Source organism: Ylistrum balloti, unplaced genomic scaffold (genome assembly GCF_031769215.1).
Source record: "Ylistrum balloti isolate Yb309-2 unplaced genomic scaffold, AGI_CSIRO_Ybal_v1 Utg370078, whole genome shotgun sequence".
Lineage (NCBI taxonomy): Eukaryota > Metazoa > Mollusca > Bivalvia > Pectinida > Pectinidae > Ylistrum > Ylistrum balloti.
This window is the reverse complement of record NW_026782116.1, coordinates 643,068-661,209: the sequence shown is the minus strand read 5'-3', so window position 1 is coordinate 661,209 and position 18,142 is coordinate 643,068. Positions and strand designations below refer to the sequence as shown.

At 32.8% G+C, this 18,142-nt stretch overlaps 1 protein-coding gene across 1 annotated transcript; it reads left to right on the top strand.

Annotated features, from left to right (window-relative positions):
* The first annotated feature begins 1,545 nt into the window (after nucleotides 1-1,545).
* Nucleotides 1,546-17,921, top strand: LOC132549802 (uncharacterized). The gene is made up of 7 exons (XM_060213773.1): nucleotides 1,546-1,575; nucleotides 6,359-6,515; nucleotides 7,639-7,821; nucleotides 8,606-8,718; nucleotides 9,281-9,638; nucleotides 10,168-10,225; nucleotides 11,066-17,921. The coding sequence occupies exons 1-7, from the start codon at nucleotides 1,546-1,548 to the stop codon at nucleotides 12,693-12,695; spliced, it is 2,529 nt and encodes an 842-aa protein (XP_060069756.1). The 3' UTR covers nucleotides 12,696-17,921.
* The last annotated feature ends 221 nt before the right edge of the window (nucleotides 17,922-18,142 follow it).

The window sequence follows — 18,142 nt, the reverse complement described above, 5'->3', positions numbered from 1 at the left end:
AATACGTTCATATTAGCGTCGAAATAATGTGCGGCTCCAAATTACAAACAAAATGATACAAAATTACGAAATACACCAACTGACACCTCAAGGCTTCCATACTTTTCCCACTCGTTCGCGTACGCACTACGCTCGGCACTAATAAATGGATCAGGGCTTCCATAGATTTTAAAATCGACCCGAAACTTGATATAGACTATGCAGTTTCATGTACAACACTCCAACATGTTTATATCACGTGCATATTTAGGAAAACAGACATAACATATTCAATTATAGCACGAAAACAACAAAAATGAAAGTTATCAACATACAAACAATAAAACAATGGTCACGGCTGACTGGAGCGCACAGATACTTAGATTGTTTGACCCGATATATGGACTGGTACAAAACAACAATACCAACTAATATAGAAAAGAAAAAGATATAAAGATTACTTACCACAGTGAGTCCCCTGTGCCTGTCTCACATGACGCTAAATGCCGATAAATCCATATCGGGTGCACGGTAACAATAACACAATACCTGTCATGAGAATCTCACCCCGTGCACACCTACCCGTGACGCAATTCCGCCTAGCGGTACCCTACCATTAAGGTGACTTACCCCAAGTGTATACAAAATATACATGCTTACGTGACACTCTCTTGAAACTACAGAGAAACGTCTTATGTAAATTATGCATTTCAGTTGAGAAGGAAGAAAGCAACAAACACGTGTTTGAGAACATGTTTTTTAAGATGGATGAAATCCATCAGCGATGCGACTGTCAGAAGGAAATAAAGAAGTGGGGTTTTTTTTTGGGGGGGGGGGGATGGAGGGGTGAAAAAATGCAACTTTTCATAATGATGAATTCTCTAGCCGTTACGGTAGAACAATACACTTCTTCCTGCAGTTTCTAAATAACCCCTCCAATTTCCAGCTTGAAAAGCTTGCAGCCATATTGTTTCAAAATGATTTCGTGCTCACCTGAAAAATAACATTAAGAATCGTTAGGAACATTTCAGGAAAATTTCAGCTGTCATTAATTCCACTGGTTGAACTTGAGAAATTGTGGTTTAAAACAACAGACAAATATTGCACTGAGTTCCAATTGGGAAGCTTGAATAGAAGACGACAATGCTGTAAAGTTTACTATGTACGGCCTACGACGCTTAAAATTTATGCCGTCGTAGTTGTGTCCGTGTGCAAGACTGAACTCGAATATTGCCCAGGAAGGTATGCATGCGACGTGATTTCCGTATGCTGTTGAGAGTCCATGTAAACTGTTTGAAACCACCGACTCAACTTGATTATGTTGTGATTAATTTACTTTTTTACTAATTAGTACCCCCATGCGAGAAAACAATAAATGAACATAGGTTAACCCCTGAGCCGAAACCCTATCAGGCAGAATTATGTGTGCCCTTACTCCAAATTAAAAATTTCCCGCGAGAAGGCTTTCAAACTTTTTATTAACATTGATGTTATATAAGCGCCTGTCTGACATTGAAAGACACTCGTTCGAGCTTGTGACGTCAGTCTCGTAAACATGACCTAAAAATGGCTTCCAGTGGAGGTGTCATCTTTGAGGTGAGAATTATTTTGATGATTTAGATAAGCTTGTGAGTTTTGTCAGTTTATTGTTATTATTCATTTTCAAACATATATAATCCCTATACAAATGATGTTATGTTGATTCGACATTATGTACGTTCGTTGGTGAAAACATGGATGAAACTGAAAAGCACGAGTGATAATAAGTGGTTGTGAATTGCCTTAAAAGTATTTGCCTGTTTGCATCTCGTTGATGAGTGATCTACTATTACGAAATCACGTGTGCTAATTTGTTACAAATGCATTAGTCAGCGGTAACTCTTATCAGTTTTAAATTCTAAACAATGATGATCAATAGGATAAACGAAGTGTTAAACTTTCCAAAATAAACAAAAAATGATTATATGTAATATCCGATATGTACAGTACCGGTCTAGCCCAGTAGGCAGAATTAAGATGGCTGGTACAGCTCTAAGTTATGGATATACAATGATTTATAATATTCAACACAACTTGAATTCAAACAAAATAAACATATTCTTAACCATCCATATCTCTAATCCCACTTGAAATTCTATTTATTTTGTATATGGGTAATAAATCTATGGGCCAAAATGAATAATGAATACTTGCTGTACATGTTTTTATTAGAATATCTTGGTCTTTAAAACGCAAAATTGGGCTTATAATGTACTTAATTATTATGTCTATGTGAATGTGACAAAGTTTTAAGGACATATACAGTGAGTAGCATGTTCTGTTTTTTTAATTAAAAGTTAGACAAGAAAAACATATTATTAAATCAACTTTTGGTTGATTGTGTCCCTGTTCTATGATTTGTTTTACTGCCTATATTGTAATCTAACATTATAAACAAAATGTTGTGGTGAAATTTGAAAGCTAAAACTGTAGTACCAGAACAGCAAATCAAAATCAAATTCAAATAACAGTGGTTGAAAGCAGAGAAAACACTACCTTATTTATTTGTATTTTGTTAAGCAGAATCTTTTATAAGTGTCTCAGAATCTTACAACAGTAGTCTGTTAGATAGACTGTATAGTATATGATAGACATGCATTTATTTTTTGATCATTGATGTAAAAAAAAAATATATCAAGTTAGTGACATTCAAGTGGTAAAAACAATTGATTATCTATATAGGTACATGTTGTAATTTGCATACAGTATATAAGTTTTTAATTGGCATTAAGACAGATTACAGTATATCTTCATTCAAAAAGGTATGTGTTTTCAAATTCTTGATATTACAAGGTATCACAAGTGATTGAATTCTCAGAGATCTTTATGTTCTAAAGATATGGTCCTGTTATAAGTGTTGGCACTTGGATAAAAATTCATCAAAGAATGAAGCCTATTTGAAAACTGACAAGGATTTTCTTCAGAAGATAGTTAATGTTGATGTTGACTTTGAGGTTTTTACAATTGTGACACTCAGAATTGTTTGAGATGTAATTGTCTTTTATAATTGTGTGAATCTAAGATTTTCAAAATATAGTATTAGTAATAACTTACACCATACATTTGTTAAATCTGACCTGCTGGCCTAGATTAAAGTTCTCATAGGGATATATTATACTGGTAATTATCACAGGAATAAACTGGAATACCCAGAGACACGTCAAAACCCATGTTTTCCTGGTGATCTTATACCTTTTAACATCAGATTTGGCAATCAAATCTATATTACCATGCTATAGGTGAAAAGGCAACCAGGTGACCACTTCATCACCTGACAAGCAGTGAAGTTAAACTTAAAGACAAGACTGTTTGTTCAAAATTCAGTTCTGAAACATTGGAATTACCAAGTTACATAAAACAAATTCAACTTGCCAGTGGTCACTCACACCCAATTAAAGTAACAAGCAAAGAAATTTGCAGAGTTGAAGGCCTGGATTGACACCCATCATATAGATCACTGCTTCAAAGTATACTCCATCGAAAATATGTCAATCCAGGTATTGTAATTAGGCCCACTGTGACTATTTTCATTGATTCAAGGTGTCAAGATTTCTTGATTCGCTCAGACATAAAGAAAAAAGAGGTCATTGTATTCACCATGTAAAATTATAAGTACAGTAACTAGGTATTACTGTGTCATATATATTGTTACTTCATTATAATCTTATGCCACTTAATAGAAATTATTCTTCTATACAGAATTACATTCTGAGGTATATTATATATATATATATATATCGATAATGATCGATACATACGTAATTGCTGTCAGTGCATGTAGATTTTAATTGGTGTTTGTTGTGATTGTTTATAAATGAAAGATGTTGCATATACATACCTTACACTTTCCAAAAAGCATCTCATGTACAAGTTTGATTTCGTTAGGATGAAGCATTTTGGGTTCTTACATAGCCATAATGTTCAACTATGGTTCTTGATAGTTAAAATAATGACTGCTTCTTCTCTAGATGCTATATATATTGTATTTACCTTGTTGGTTCATTTATGTGTATATATATATATATATATATATATGTTTGTATGTGTGTAGCTTGTGTGTCTGTATTTTACCAAGCCATAGTTGAGCATTAAGAAAGTCTTACAAAAGTGAAAATAAAAAGTCTGAGGTTGGCTTTTGTTGAAATTACTCAAAAGTCATTTATATAAAACACTGTAAGTGGATTGAATGCTTTTATGTATTTGTGTAGGAGCAAAGTTTGTATGGTACTATTGTTTTGAGTAATAATTCTATAAGATTTTCATGAAGTCATATGAGAAACTGTAATCATTGGGCACATGGAATGAATGTAAAATAGCTAGTGTGGATGTACTTAGCTATACCCTTGTCGTTTTTTGTTTCAAATCTTTTATCTGACATTATGTATATATGTACATTTGATTATTTCTATCATATTTCAAACTTGTACAAGTGAATGACAATATACAGATATTAGCCTGAGGAATTTGTGTCATGAATACTATGTTGATGTGATTATCACGCCTTACTTTAGAGCAATAGTTATAATCCAGGTAATTCCTTAAACAAATAGGTCTAGTATATACTTTTTTTTTTACTTGCTTTCATTAAATGTCTGTTTGTGTACCCAACTAGTTTTTCTCCATTGATATGTTAAGCTGTAAAGCGTTCATGAATGTACATGTTCAGTACTAAATTATGATGAACTGCCAGTTGATTATAAGGAGCTCTCTGATATTTGCCTGTAGTAGCAGAAATGTTCATTGTTAAGTAGCAATTTGAATATGAATACACAAATCTTTCATCTGTTAACCATTATCACCTGATACAAGTAGTATAAATATTCTTTGATATTTATGAGGGCAAGCTTAATGGGTAATCATTTCCATTTCTAGATTCATGTTGTGTGTGTAGCCAAAACATTACCAGAATAGCAAATTGGATCCTTATTGTTGAAAATGCAACAATGAGAAGTACTGTAATTGTTTATGTTCAGAAGTTTCTTAGGAGAAATTATAGGCTAGGATAAAAGACCCTAGATTGGTAATTATAGCAGTAGATTTTGTACATTTAGATTCAAAATATAAAGCAAGATATAAGAAAGTGTTTTTCCTGCTAATATGATGAACATTGAGTAAAAACAAAAACTCGTGCGAGTGTGTATTTCCATAAACAAAGGATAAAAGTGTAGAGACAAGCAGATATAAGCATGACCTAAATATAAGACATAAAATGATACTCATTACTAATTTACACAAGATCAATTAGAAACCCTCTCACAAGTATTAGTACAGATATATATATACTGGTATTTTTATAAAGCTAATGTATCACAAATAGTGCAAGTTAATATGAATTAATGTGAAATAATTTATTTTTGTGGGGATTTTGATTTTGCTGCTACTCTTAATCCACAGATCCAGATCAAGTGTCCATATAATTTTTTTTTCTTCGAAAACCTTGAAAATGGAGCGACACAAAAATGTATGATTTTACAGTACATGTATATAAAAGTCTTTATGTTATGCCACTGAATGGTTTTGATCAGCTCAAGTTAACATCACATTGTTGTTTCATCTTTGATACATGATGATATAACATGTATATACATGTTTAATTACCACAGGTAAATCAAACAAGAAACCTTTGCATTAGTATATGTACTGGCTTGGTTCACTTGTTTATTCATATTATTTCTTGATTCACTTAGTTTTAGAATAAATACAAAATTGTAAAATCATACATTCAGAAATAAACTATATTTCTTTGATACACTGTATGACTTAATAAATATACTTAAAAAGTTGGAATATACTCCAACACAATGTGATATTATCTGAAATCTAAAATAATTAGTTTAGATGCCGTAAATTGTTGTTTTAATTCTCTATTCCCCCCCAAAATTCCATGTTAGTGATTTTTTAGCTTGTATTAATCCTTAGTACCTAGCAGATTTATTGTACTTTTATACATAGTTGTTATATTTATATGCCCTCACCATTGAAAATGAGAAGCATATAACTATAGAATGCCTCAATAGAATTAAATAATATTTTGCATGTATGATGAAATATTAAGAATATTATTCACTAATAAAAATCTTTAATTTCTCTAATTTCAAGATTATTCACTACAGGTTGAATTTATTTTGACAGAGTTATGCCCCTTGCACTCAGAAAATTTCAGGAAAGTTATAGCTCATTTTCTCAGTCGGACATTTTGAATTGGAATTTAGTATGTTGGGTCGGGGTAGATGATATTTAATAGAGTTATGCCCCATGGGCTAATCAAACAGTTCACATTTTCAATTTTGTCCCAGCATGGGCATTCATCTTGTACTGACATATCTGGTTTTCCTTGTAGAATTACCTTTACAAGTTGACCGGGGGAAAAGGGAAGTCATTTTTCAGCAAGTCTAATCCATGGAAGCAGCGTTATGTTATACTGAAGAGTAATGGAAACAGACCTGTGTTGGAGTACTACAGTAAAAAACCCAAAAACAAGAATGCAGCGCCAAATGGTAACTATCCTATTTAGACGGTATAGCTGTATTTAATCATAAATTGTCAACAATGCCATATGCTGCTCTATACTAGCCCTGAACAAGTTCCAAATGTATCTGCCTGAAAATACATATGTACTGTATATGTATATCGCCTACGGTAGACTACTGTAGTGATGTTATGTCACTTCTATGCAGGGAACAGATCTACACGTATTTAAAATACTTATTTGGTAATTGCCTTTAATTCAGACATAATTTTGATTTAAGTATAAGTTTCAAAACCAGTCTTCTTTAGCATAAAACAAAGTCTTTCATATTAGTATAAATTGAGGTACAGTCACTGTACTCATTTGATTAACTGTTTTCATCAGAATATAACTTAAATATGGTTATGATTATAAACTCTTTGGCCAATGATAACAATATGCTCTGAGTTCTCAAAAAGCATTATCAGAATATAGTGTTATCAGTGTACAAACTGATGCTTGTTTGATAACATAAACATGTTCCAAAATATCTGATGTGAAAAAACAAAGTTCCCATTGTTGTATCTGATGTCAGGATTTTCCTAAGATAAATTACACAAAAGACTATCCAGGTAATCATCATTATAAGATTGGTACATTTTGCTAATAGAATTTGATATGATCTATTATATTTACTCTCTTTGAACACCTGGTCTTATTCTTCTAGTACTTTTTCAGGAGTTTCTATGTAATCTTTCCTTTGTTCAAATTTTTCCCTAGTGTTATCAAATTTGGGTTTGGATTATGATGATGTTGACATGTTGATATTTGTTGATACCATGGTTGATATTTGTTGATACCATGGTTGATATATGTTGATTTCATGGTTGATATTTGTTGATTCCATGGTTGATATTTGTTGATACCATGGTTGATATTTGATACCATGGTTGATATTTGTTACCATGGTTGATATTTGTTGATACCATGGTTGATATTTGTTGATACTATAGTTGATATATGTTGATACTATATAAGCAGGTATTTGATTCAGTGAGTTCTGCTTTACCATACATTCCTTCTGAATTTTATGTCAACAAATTAGCAAAACATGTTAGAAGACTTTTGGTGTATAACCTAATAATGTGTACAATATATTATTTGTTTCATAGATAAGGTCAGTCTGGCAGGAGGTTTCCGTTTGGAAAAAGTCACCAACACACGTAACCGGGCCTATGTATTTGAGCTTACTACAGCTGAAAAATACCTGTGCCTGTCAGCAGATGAACAAAGACACATGGACATGTTTGTGTTTATGATTCAGACACAGATTACGCTTCGTGAGCAAATTAAAGGTTGGTTTGGGTATGGACGTTTCAGTATTTTCTCAACAACTTGAGTCATATGGCGACCATGATGTATTAATACCACTTTTTCCTGATTATAAGCTGCACCTTTTTCCTCATTATTTGGGTGTGCAGCTTGTATATCGGTGCTGCGTATATGTGGTTAAAAAAAGATAGATAGAATGATAAAAAAATAACAGGTAACATACTAATATACTTGTAGATTAAACATGTGCAGTCCATCACATGTTTGTAACTGAAACAGATTGTCTAAAACCATCATTTGCAATCGTATACAGGATGATTTGAAGACTGAAATAAAAATAACATTGAATTAATCAAACCATTTAATATGAATCACATTAATATCTTCTGGACTTTTGCAGTTACTTCAAAGCCATAGCAGAAGTTTGCAATATCCTTTTGCATCCTGTGATCGATCAGACATCGATTACAGGACTGCATTTCTGGTTGAAACGGTTCAGGTGGTTTGGAATTATTCCACTATACATTAACGCACTTGTACCGGATGTTGGACCTGATATATATAAAGCTCAATATGCACAGTTTCAGAATTTCAAAAGCAAATAACTAAAATTAAAATACATTCCATTTCACTCATACTTTATTGCACAATGTGCTGGAAATATGAGTGCACCAACTCTACTTATTATGCTGAAATTTGAAAACTAATGATATTCAGCAAGTTAGTTTTAGACAGGTACGGCTAAACCCCTCAAACTGCTAATTCCAAATAAAGATTAATCATTCTATGTATCATTTGTATTTGTAGAGGACTTTGTTGCTGTTAAAGCAGAAAATTCTGAAGCTCAGCGAAGAATCGGAGCCAAGGGAGCTAATTGTATATTGCATGTATCACCATGGGGAGCCACTCTTGCTTTAATGGTAAATATTATTATTGTTTATCTTTCAACAAAGATTTCTATTTATTTGGAAAATGTTGGTAACAAATGTTTCATTTGTGTACATTTAGGTGGATAGTAAAAGTCCTGCAAGTCTAGAGGTGTGATTATATATGATACAGTTGTCGTGGTGTAATATTTTAGAAATAGTCATTTTTCATCGTCTTGTTTATTGGAAGATTAAGGGAAGGGTCTACCCGGTAGTCCTCAGTGTCTAAGTCAGTCTTTGTAGCAATTTGAATGTTACTGACAGTGCAAGTCGAAAACAGATATCTGCTCTGTTAATAAGAAGAATGCAATGTGGAAAATCGTATTTGCATGTTAACTGTTAAAATTGATAGCAACTTATAATCTTCAATGTGATGTATGCAATTTGAATTTGGTCTGAGAATTTGTGTTACAGATACAAAGTTAAGGCATGAAACTTATCTTCAGTAGGTTGGTGGTGCTATTCTCTAAGGGCTCATAATTATAGTCATGCTATCAAATATCATTATGAAAACTAGGACATTATCCTTTACCTACAATTTGTGATTTGCCTTCAGTCGTGTCGGTCCGTACTTGCTCAGTGGCCATTGAAGAGTGTACGATACTTTGAGGCCTCAGGCCAGGGCAGCTTCTTGCTGGAGGCAGGACGTGTGGCTCCGATGGGTGATGGCATATATGTATTTCAAACAGCACCAGGGGATGACAGCAAACTTTACGACCTCCTGGACCAACATATTGTTGATGCTCTTGGAAAGATACATCCAGGGCGACGGGGAACAACAGAGGAAGTGGAGGATTATGTTGAAGAGGCTGAAAAGTTGTCTGCTCTTACATCTGTCTCGCTCATGACACTTGGAAATCCAGAAATACCAAAAATACTCAAGGACAATTGGAATCATGATGTTGTAGGGAATGGTGAGCATATGAAGAATTTACCCGTTTCAGCTTGTAACTTTAAATTATCTTTATGATTATATTTACATAGTTTGATATATTGAAGGATTTTCATGTAAAAAAAATTATTTTTGATAGAAGTTCAAATATAAAGTTGTACTGTCAGTACCATTGCATCTCTGTTTCATGAAATTTTAGATTTATGCTGAGCTGACTGCAAACACTACCATTTGCCATCAAATAAAAAATCTTTCTGGCTGTATAATTATACTTGCTAAGGAGTCTCTGAATCTGCATGCAAAATAGACATATATCAAAATATATCTGAACAGCAGAATCAAGGTAAACTGTATCTTAAGCTTGTCAAGAGACGACATTCCTTTCAAATATAGCTGCTTTGATTCCAGAATGCGTATTGCAAAATCCTTGTTGCAGGTTCCATTGTGTTTTGTTTGGTGAAATGGTTTATACAGAAATCTGTTAGATAGAATATTGAATTACTTGATTCTCACAACTCTTCCTACAATTGCTGTATAACTATTTATTGCAGTTCCTAGATCTGCACCAATTGTTCACACTCGCCAGAACAGTCAAGCATCAAGTACAGGGTAAGTAAAATATTTATGATATGATATACAATGTACTATATATAGTGACAGTATTATCCAGTGGTTAATTCCTTCATGATACATGTTTCAGTAGATAGAACTCTGGTTTACACTATACATGTTATATTAAAGAATTGAAGCGGAATAAGAATGAAATATAAAGATTTTCACTCCGTTTCAGTCAGATCACGTGAAACTTTTTACCTGTTGATCATTAATTAAAGATATCTTGTGAGTTTTTTCCAAAGGGAATCGTTATTTGAGAAAATGAAAATCTTATAAGATAAGGATATCTTTAAATTTTGCAATGATTTTGGCTTGAAAATTTTGAAGTTAAGGAGCTTTTTTGAAGTAAAGAAACTTTTGGAAACTAGGTTTTAGGAGGTTGATTTGAAACATGTCAATTATACATATATATGTTTTCAGCCAATGATTTGTTGCAGACTACCATTCAACCACACACTGAGATTCTCCAAGTTTGAATCTCCAAAAATTATGAAATAAGTATTTATTCTGAAATTATAAGATGGGGATTAGTCCAATTTTTCAGAATGGTAATATGTTTTCTTAGTGAATAAGCAAGAATATTCTAACTTAGGGAGGGTGACCTTGCTTTGGCTAATTGGCCATCTGCATGAGCAATTAGAATATTATGAAAAAGATGAAATATATTTGTAAGTCAATAGAACATTATTATATCAAATAATCAGTAACTAGTACCTGGATAACAAAAGCATCATACATACCTGTCCAGTCTGTTATGAAACAGGTTATAACTTTCATATACCTATATTTTATTTGTTAATCATTATTATTATTATCATTTTTTTTTTCATCTAGTGGGAATGACAACAATCCTCCACCATTACCCAGAAGATTAAACACAGAAAAGCGTTCCAAAAGTTCACCACAGATGTTGAGAAACCATAGCCAAGGGTCTGTCAGTGTGTCTAGTGTCAAGGGAAGTAACCCTCTGGCTGATCGTCCACCTCTCCCTCCTCCAGCCAAGAATAACACTAAACCTATAGGAATTCCACGTAACAATAGTGAGGGAACATTACTTAAAGATGATCATTATTTCAGGATGAATTCAACTTCCAGTTCTGGGAGCAACATTCAGTCCCCAAGTGTTCGAAATGCCGCTGATGCTTGGTCCCCTCCCCCATCTTTTTTCGAGGCCACCAGGGGTAGACTCAGTGACTCGGGACCAGGTAACAATGAATATCTGACTCCTAGAGTCGGTACTGAAATGGATGGAGGTAATGGTGTTATAGATTACATTCTTCCTTCTCCTCCTAATGAAGATTTCAGTAGTTTGCCACGTCAGAATACTTACAACAACCAAAGGTCTGTGCAGTGCCGTCGTAGGTCTTCAAGTTCAAGGTTAAATAGATTACGATCTGTCAGCTGTGAAGATGTACATGATGAATCAAAAAGGTTGTCAATGAGGAGAAATACAGATGTAAATCAAAATGTTCAGACTTATGATTTAGCAAAACCTATCAATCCATTTCAAAATCTGCAAGACTTTCATGGCAGTATAGAGCTTTTGACAGACAATCATCAATACTACAGTAGGAAATCCACAGAAACCTACTACAACATTGAGGGATTGCGTGGAGAAATAGATGAAACTAACATAAAACCAGTAGCAGAGATACGGAGACGCTTTAATGAAACTTGTAGAGACACACTTGTGCGTTCAATATCAAATCCTAACTTCCTTCATCTTCAGAGTAAAGATAAACTGAGTGATGTCCGTGCAAGTGCTATTAAATCTGGTACTCTGGAACTTCAGTCTACTTTGAAATCTCAGAGCAAACAAAAAAGTAAATCTCTACTAAATCTCTTCAGAAACAAAGGTGGCCGGCAGAACAGCAAGTCTGATACATGGAGCATGTATACACCAAGGAGTATGCCAAGTAGTCCCACAGGCACACTTACACGGCATGGAAGTAACCCAAACATCCTCATTAACATGAAAGACATTAAGATTGTCAGCAGAACAAGGTCTTTCAGAAAACCCAAACCCAAGGAAGGTTTAGAAACATCGCCACTGGTTCCTAGAAAGTCACCACTGATTCCAAATAAATCCCCAAAGGTGCCTCACAAATCACCTCAAGTACAACGCACAGACAGATCATCACCAATCTACCAAAAATCACCAGCAATGTCCAAAAAGTCGCCACAGGTTCCACAAAGGACACCCAATGGTGTTACAACTTCTCCAGTAACTGTCCACAATCGTGGATATTATTCACCGCCAGACGGCAGTGTTATTCGTCACACTCGTGAAGGAAGTGGTTCAAGTTCAGGAAGCAATGCCGTTCACCATGCTCGAACAGGAAGTAGTTCGTCAGGGGGATATGTCAGGCACAGCAGTGAAGGAAGTGGAAGTCAACTAAAGAATTTCTCTCGTCAGTCCTCATCTTCCTCTGTCAATAGTAATAAAGTAGAAACCATTTGTTAATGGAACATAAGGAGTAATTATAGACGTGTCTGCAGATTTGCTTCTTAGCTTTACTTGCAAATAGATGACATTGTAGAATATTAAAATTGGGCTTGTTCTATCAGCCCATAATGTAATTGTGATGTCCAGTGTTTTATACATTATCGTTCTCCAAGATATGAAATTGGGCCCAGTATGATTGAAATATACAGGTAATTCATTTCCATGTGTTTTATGTTATGAGTTTATGTATAGCATGACACAATCTTGTTAAAATGTATGAAAATGTTCTCAATACTGTATAAAGTCGTCTTAGGACCAGTGCTTGCCAAGGTAACTTTGCCATGCATTCATGTTACACAGTGTTTTGAAGACAATTGAGGATTCTTTTGTAAAGTACGTGGTACATCAGCAGATTTTTATAGTACATGTTTTGAGTCCTTGGATAGCAGGGTTACTTTTTATATCCTTTACTTTTTGTTTCTTTTTAACAAAGGTAGAGATGTTTTAGAAAACTGCATAATGCCATCAATGATATGTGTATATAGTTATAGAAATCATTATATTACGACTCCGAGATATACACAGTATACTTTATTTTTTTGGTTATTTTCATAAGAGATCTAATATAATGTAGTTGATACTATACATAAACTGCTGATAACACTATAATTATGCAATTAATTTAAGTGTTAGTGAACCAATGATTATCTAGAAATACTAATACACTTAAGTACATGTTCCATGCATAACTCAGAATGTATCTGTTTTCTTATCAACTCATTTCTTGCCCTGGTATGGACAGAAACTGTAGCATACATCATTTTATGGAAAAAGTATGCAAATATTTGTAAATATTAAAATGTGCCAATTTCATATGCATTAACATTTTCAGACTATTAAGTGTTTTTGATTACATGAATTATGATGACAGTGTTTATCTTGTGGGTTTTTTTTATTGTTTTTTTGTCTTGTTGATGTTGTACATTACTTGTACAGTGTAGATAGATATGTGCAATATACCATAAACAAGTTATTATGTAGTATAATGTAATTGATTTTGATATTCTGGTTTATCTGACAAACCAAATTCTATTTTCTGCTTCCTGGAGCACATTAGTTGGTATTCAGGGATACGCCCTATAGCATTTAACTAACAGCTTGCATTGAGTGCATGTTTTTAGTTTGTGTATTTCTTAGAATGTTCAATACTGTACTGACCTGTAAATGTATGGTCTACATTTGGGAAAATAAAGATTTTAGTTAAATGAAACATGTATATACATGTCCAAAATAAAATGGTTAATTTCCAAGTTTTATTGCACATCACTATTGATGCTGAACTCCTTTTGACTGCAAATTAATCTTGCTTTCTGTGGTTGTTAGGAATACTTGTCAGGATGATCAATACCTGAAGTGAATTCATGGCAGTGACCATCCTGTAATGATTTCTGCCAAAATGTTACTTTGGGGTTATTGTATATTAAACATAGGGGAAATTATATATTTTTGTTGATAGAAATGAAATCAGAACTGTTTTGAAATCAGGTAGCTTGGTACTGGCAGGTATGTTTAATTGATGAAATAAATAATTTAAAATAAAGTTACCATAAATTTGGTTTATTTCGATTTATTTTAAGGCTTTCAGAATTGATAAATTTTGATCTTTCATTTGATGCATATTACTGTATAGCTGACTTGAATGTAGTACATAGTTCTGCTTAAATTCTTATGATAAAATCATCTTTTGTTGTAAACTCACCATTTTGGGTTTCCCAACTTTGGTCGTGCCCAATCCTTTGTGATTTTGATTTTGTGATTATGTCTTCCCACTTCATTTACTGTGTGCTCTTAGTTGTAATAATTTGCACACAAATATATATACATGAATCTCCCCACTGTTCGCTACTCTAAGACAAGATTGTATTTACTATGTTATGTATCATTTCCACATTGTAACTTGCTCAAAGTTGTGATGATGTATATCTTCCCCATTTTAAACTTTTTTGAGTTTATACATGTAACAAATGTGTGGTATCGTAGGATTCTTAATTACATTTTTTTTTCTCGCAGTCTTTACTATTTTGGTTGGACTGATATTTCTAATTCTAAATGTACCATCATCAAAATTTACACGGAGATAACCTTATAATCTTCAATTACATGTATAGTACAGTTGGTCACTGTGACCTGTATTTTGTGATTTGCCAAATTTGACGAGTCTTTACCAGGCTCACCCTGAACCAAAATTATCAGTAGCCAAAAAATAGCCAAGTGTGAATTTTAGTAGCCAATTTCTTCAGAGAGTAGCCTTGGCATATTGGCGAATAATAATTTACAGTACATAACATGTAAATAACATTTTGTAGCGCCAGAAAATTTGGAGCTGGGATATTCAAATATAGTAAGAACATTCACTGCTTGTAAATCAAATCTCTCAGAAAGACTTAATTTATCGACAGCTGCCGTCCCATTGTAGTTCATGGTTTTTGATGTTGTTTTTTCTTTAGTTTTTCCCCGAATCAAGGAGTAAGTGGAAGCCTGTACCTTACAGCTGTTATACAAACAGATATTTGATTTAAAGAACAACAGGTAGCAAGCTTCGAAGGATGGAAATTTTAACAATTTCAAATACATAAGAGTATGGTAATCTGCTGCAACTAGCTCCCAAGGTGAAGTTTTCAGCTTCTCTTAATTCAGTCCTTGTCAGATAATCCAAGGTTGTTGACATATAATTCAGAAGTCCAGATACTGTATTCCAATGCTCTCCAAGTACTGAAATTACTGGTAATGGCTCTTGGTAATGGATGTACTTACTATACATCCAGTTATTATAATTTGGGATTCTGGTTACTATGATACAGGATCCTTTTCCCTATCCATTCTTGGCCCTTCAGGTTTTGTGTATATATTTATGTAATGTCTTGGTATTGTGAATCAGTGTATTTGTATGTATAGATACACTATGTCATGTTACACTATCAGGTTATAGTTAAAGTGAACAGCTGGCAGTTCAATTGATGAAGTTGTGTGTAATGTAAGATGTTTATATTTCTGTGCTTTGTTGTACCCAATGCCCTTGTAGATATATTAATTTACAAACTAATTTGTTAATCTGTGAACCAAAATTGTTACCATCTATTGATACAGGAATTTTTTATAATGTCTATAAATGCATAAGTGATGAAATTATTGTTAGTTTTGAGCTGAAAGTGTTGTTGTTGCTTGATCGTGGTTGATTCTGTTTATATGTTTACTATATAGTTTATTATAAGAGTTCAAAATATTTTGTGGTTTTTATGTATACACATGTTGTATGACTGATTATATTAAGACACTATTTCACTTTTCCATAACTAACATTCAGTGTTAAAGCGTAATACATGTATCCATACATATGTTCACAGGCTGTAACAGTACATAAAAAATTTATAATACTGTATAAACTCCCTTGCGGTGTTGGGTTCAATTCGGGTTTTATTAACTAGACTCTTAACAATGTTAAAACATGATGTACCAGTTTTAAACACTTTTTTTTTTAAAAAAAGGTCCCAGATTGGAGAATTTTATCCAACATTTTTAGTTGTTGAAAATGCATGAAAAAAATGTATGTTCTACTCTTACTTTCATTTAGTGATCTATAAATCCAAAATAAGACAAAAGTCAATAGTGACTCAACATTTTGATAGAATTAGAACAGTTTGATTGATGTTCAAATGTTTTAATGCATGTATACAAAGTTGTACCTACAATGTATAAAGGTCAAATCCTGTTGTATGAAACTTTGTGGTCAAACTGGACACCACAGACATGATCAAAGATAAAAAAAAAAAAAAAGAAACTTGCATTTAGAAAATGTTGATGACTATTCTGTTTGTCTTTGTGATAACCATTATTTCCAGCATTGATAGATCATAAATTACAATAGTATACCAGTACTTCAATCTGGTAAGGGTAGTTTTTGATACGTCATCCTGTATCTAAAATAATTGTTTAAAAATAAAACTCATTGAGAGTATTGATAATAATATTGTTAACTGTAAATAAATGGCTTTATAATACACTTCCTTTAATAAGATTTAACATTTTTTTGAATTTTTAAAATGTGTATTATTTTATAAGATGTTAAAAGTTGATGTTAAGTTTGATGAGTTGTAGACATCTAAAATCCATTCCTTATTCTAATGATGTTCCTTTATTTGTCATACTTATAAAGCTCAAGTGTTACATATGGTACAAATTGTAATTTATAGTTTTAGAATGTTTTACCCGGTATAAAAACACAGAACTTCATGTATTTTGAAATAAATATTTCAACATATATTGCAGCAATATAACAAATATATGATATAAAAAAATCATGTAATGCCATAAAACCTTTCCAAGAACACAAACTAATAAGATTTTAGGCGACATGCTGGGTAAGTTATCTTAACTTCTAGTAATCATGACCAATATCACGTAGAAACATAAGTTCTAGACTTCATACTTATACAAAGTTCTTAATGTATTTTTACCAATCACTTTCTGTATTCATGTAGGTTTGATTATACAGTTTGTTTTGTTTGAACAACTTTGTAGTCGTTGAGTTGTATATTGTTCTGTGAAATAGGTCTTTTGTATACTGTTTTCATATGAATGGTTGCTGTTGTTCAAGTCCAGTGTATATATTGATACTCATAAACTAAATGGTGTTTCTGCTCAGTTGATAGGTAAGAATAAAAAACTTGAGAAATGATTATGTAGACATTTAAACGAATCCTAGTCTTGCCAATCTACTGTAGTCATCGAGTTTTAAATTGAAGAGTAATATACAACAGGGATAAACTTCCTTTTGTTGCATTAGTTATGGTTACATTTATCTTCTTTGGAAAAATGTTTTATGCAGATTTTGACATCTAAAGGATGGACAATAAAGAATTGAATTTTTCAAATTATAACGATTTTTGTACTGCAATTGGCAGAGAAAATGAACAATCACATTATTGAATCTCATCGAATCTCTGATCACAGTCCGGCTGCTATCGTATTATATTCAAATAGTCTCTGTTTTGTCTATTACCAACACTATCAATTATTCTAGTCCTTTTTCCTCTTTTGTATGTTATTTTAATCTTTAAGATTGATATATATTTCTAACAAAACCACTGTTATATCTTACTTATACACGTCTTCCAGTGACTTAATCCTACTAAAAATAAATACTAAATATGTTGATATGCTTTGAAGATTATGCTAATAAAACTGTAAAAGACTGGATTTGTTTTATTTTGAAAGTACATCTGTATTAGAGGAAGTACAGGTATTTCATGAACTTTCAGAAGTTTTGCAATATATATTCTGTACTACCATCTTTCTCTTAAAAGAAACTTGAGGCACTTTCCAAAACACTATCATATTCAGAGTACTTTAGTTATAAGTGAGCAGTTGCAATGTGTGAAGTCTAGAATACAAACTTTACTGACAGG

What these genes read in the sequence shown, in the direction of transcription:
- LOC132549802 (XM_060213773.1), top strand. Translation starts at nt 1,546, where the DNA reads ATGGCTTCCAGTGGAGGTGTCATCTTTGAG. An exon ending in GCTTCGTGAGCAAATTAAAG is followed by an intron (nt 7,822 to 8,605) that starts GTTGGTTTGGGT and finishes TTGTATTTGTAG; the next exon opens with AGGACTTTGTTGCTGTTAAA. An exon ending in TCATGATGTTGTAGGGAATG is followed by an intron (nt 9,639 to 10,167) that starts GTGAGCATATGA and finishes TATTTATTGCAG; the next exon opens with TTCCTAGATCTGCACCAATT.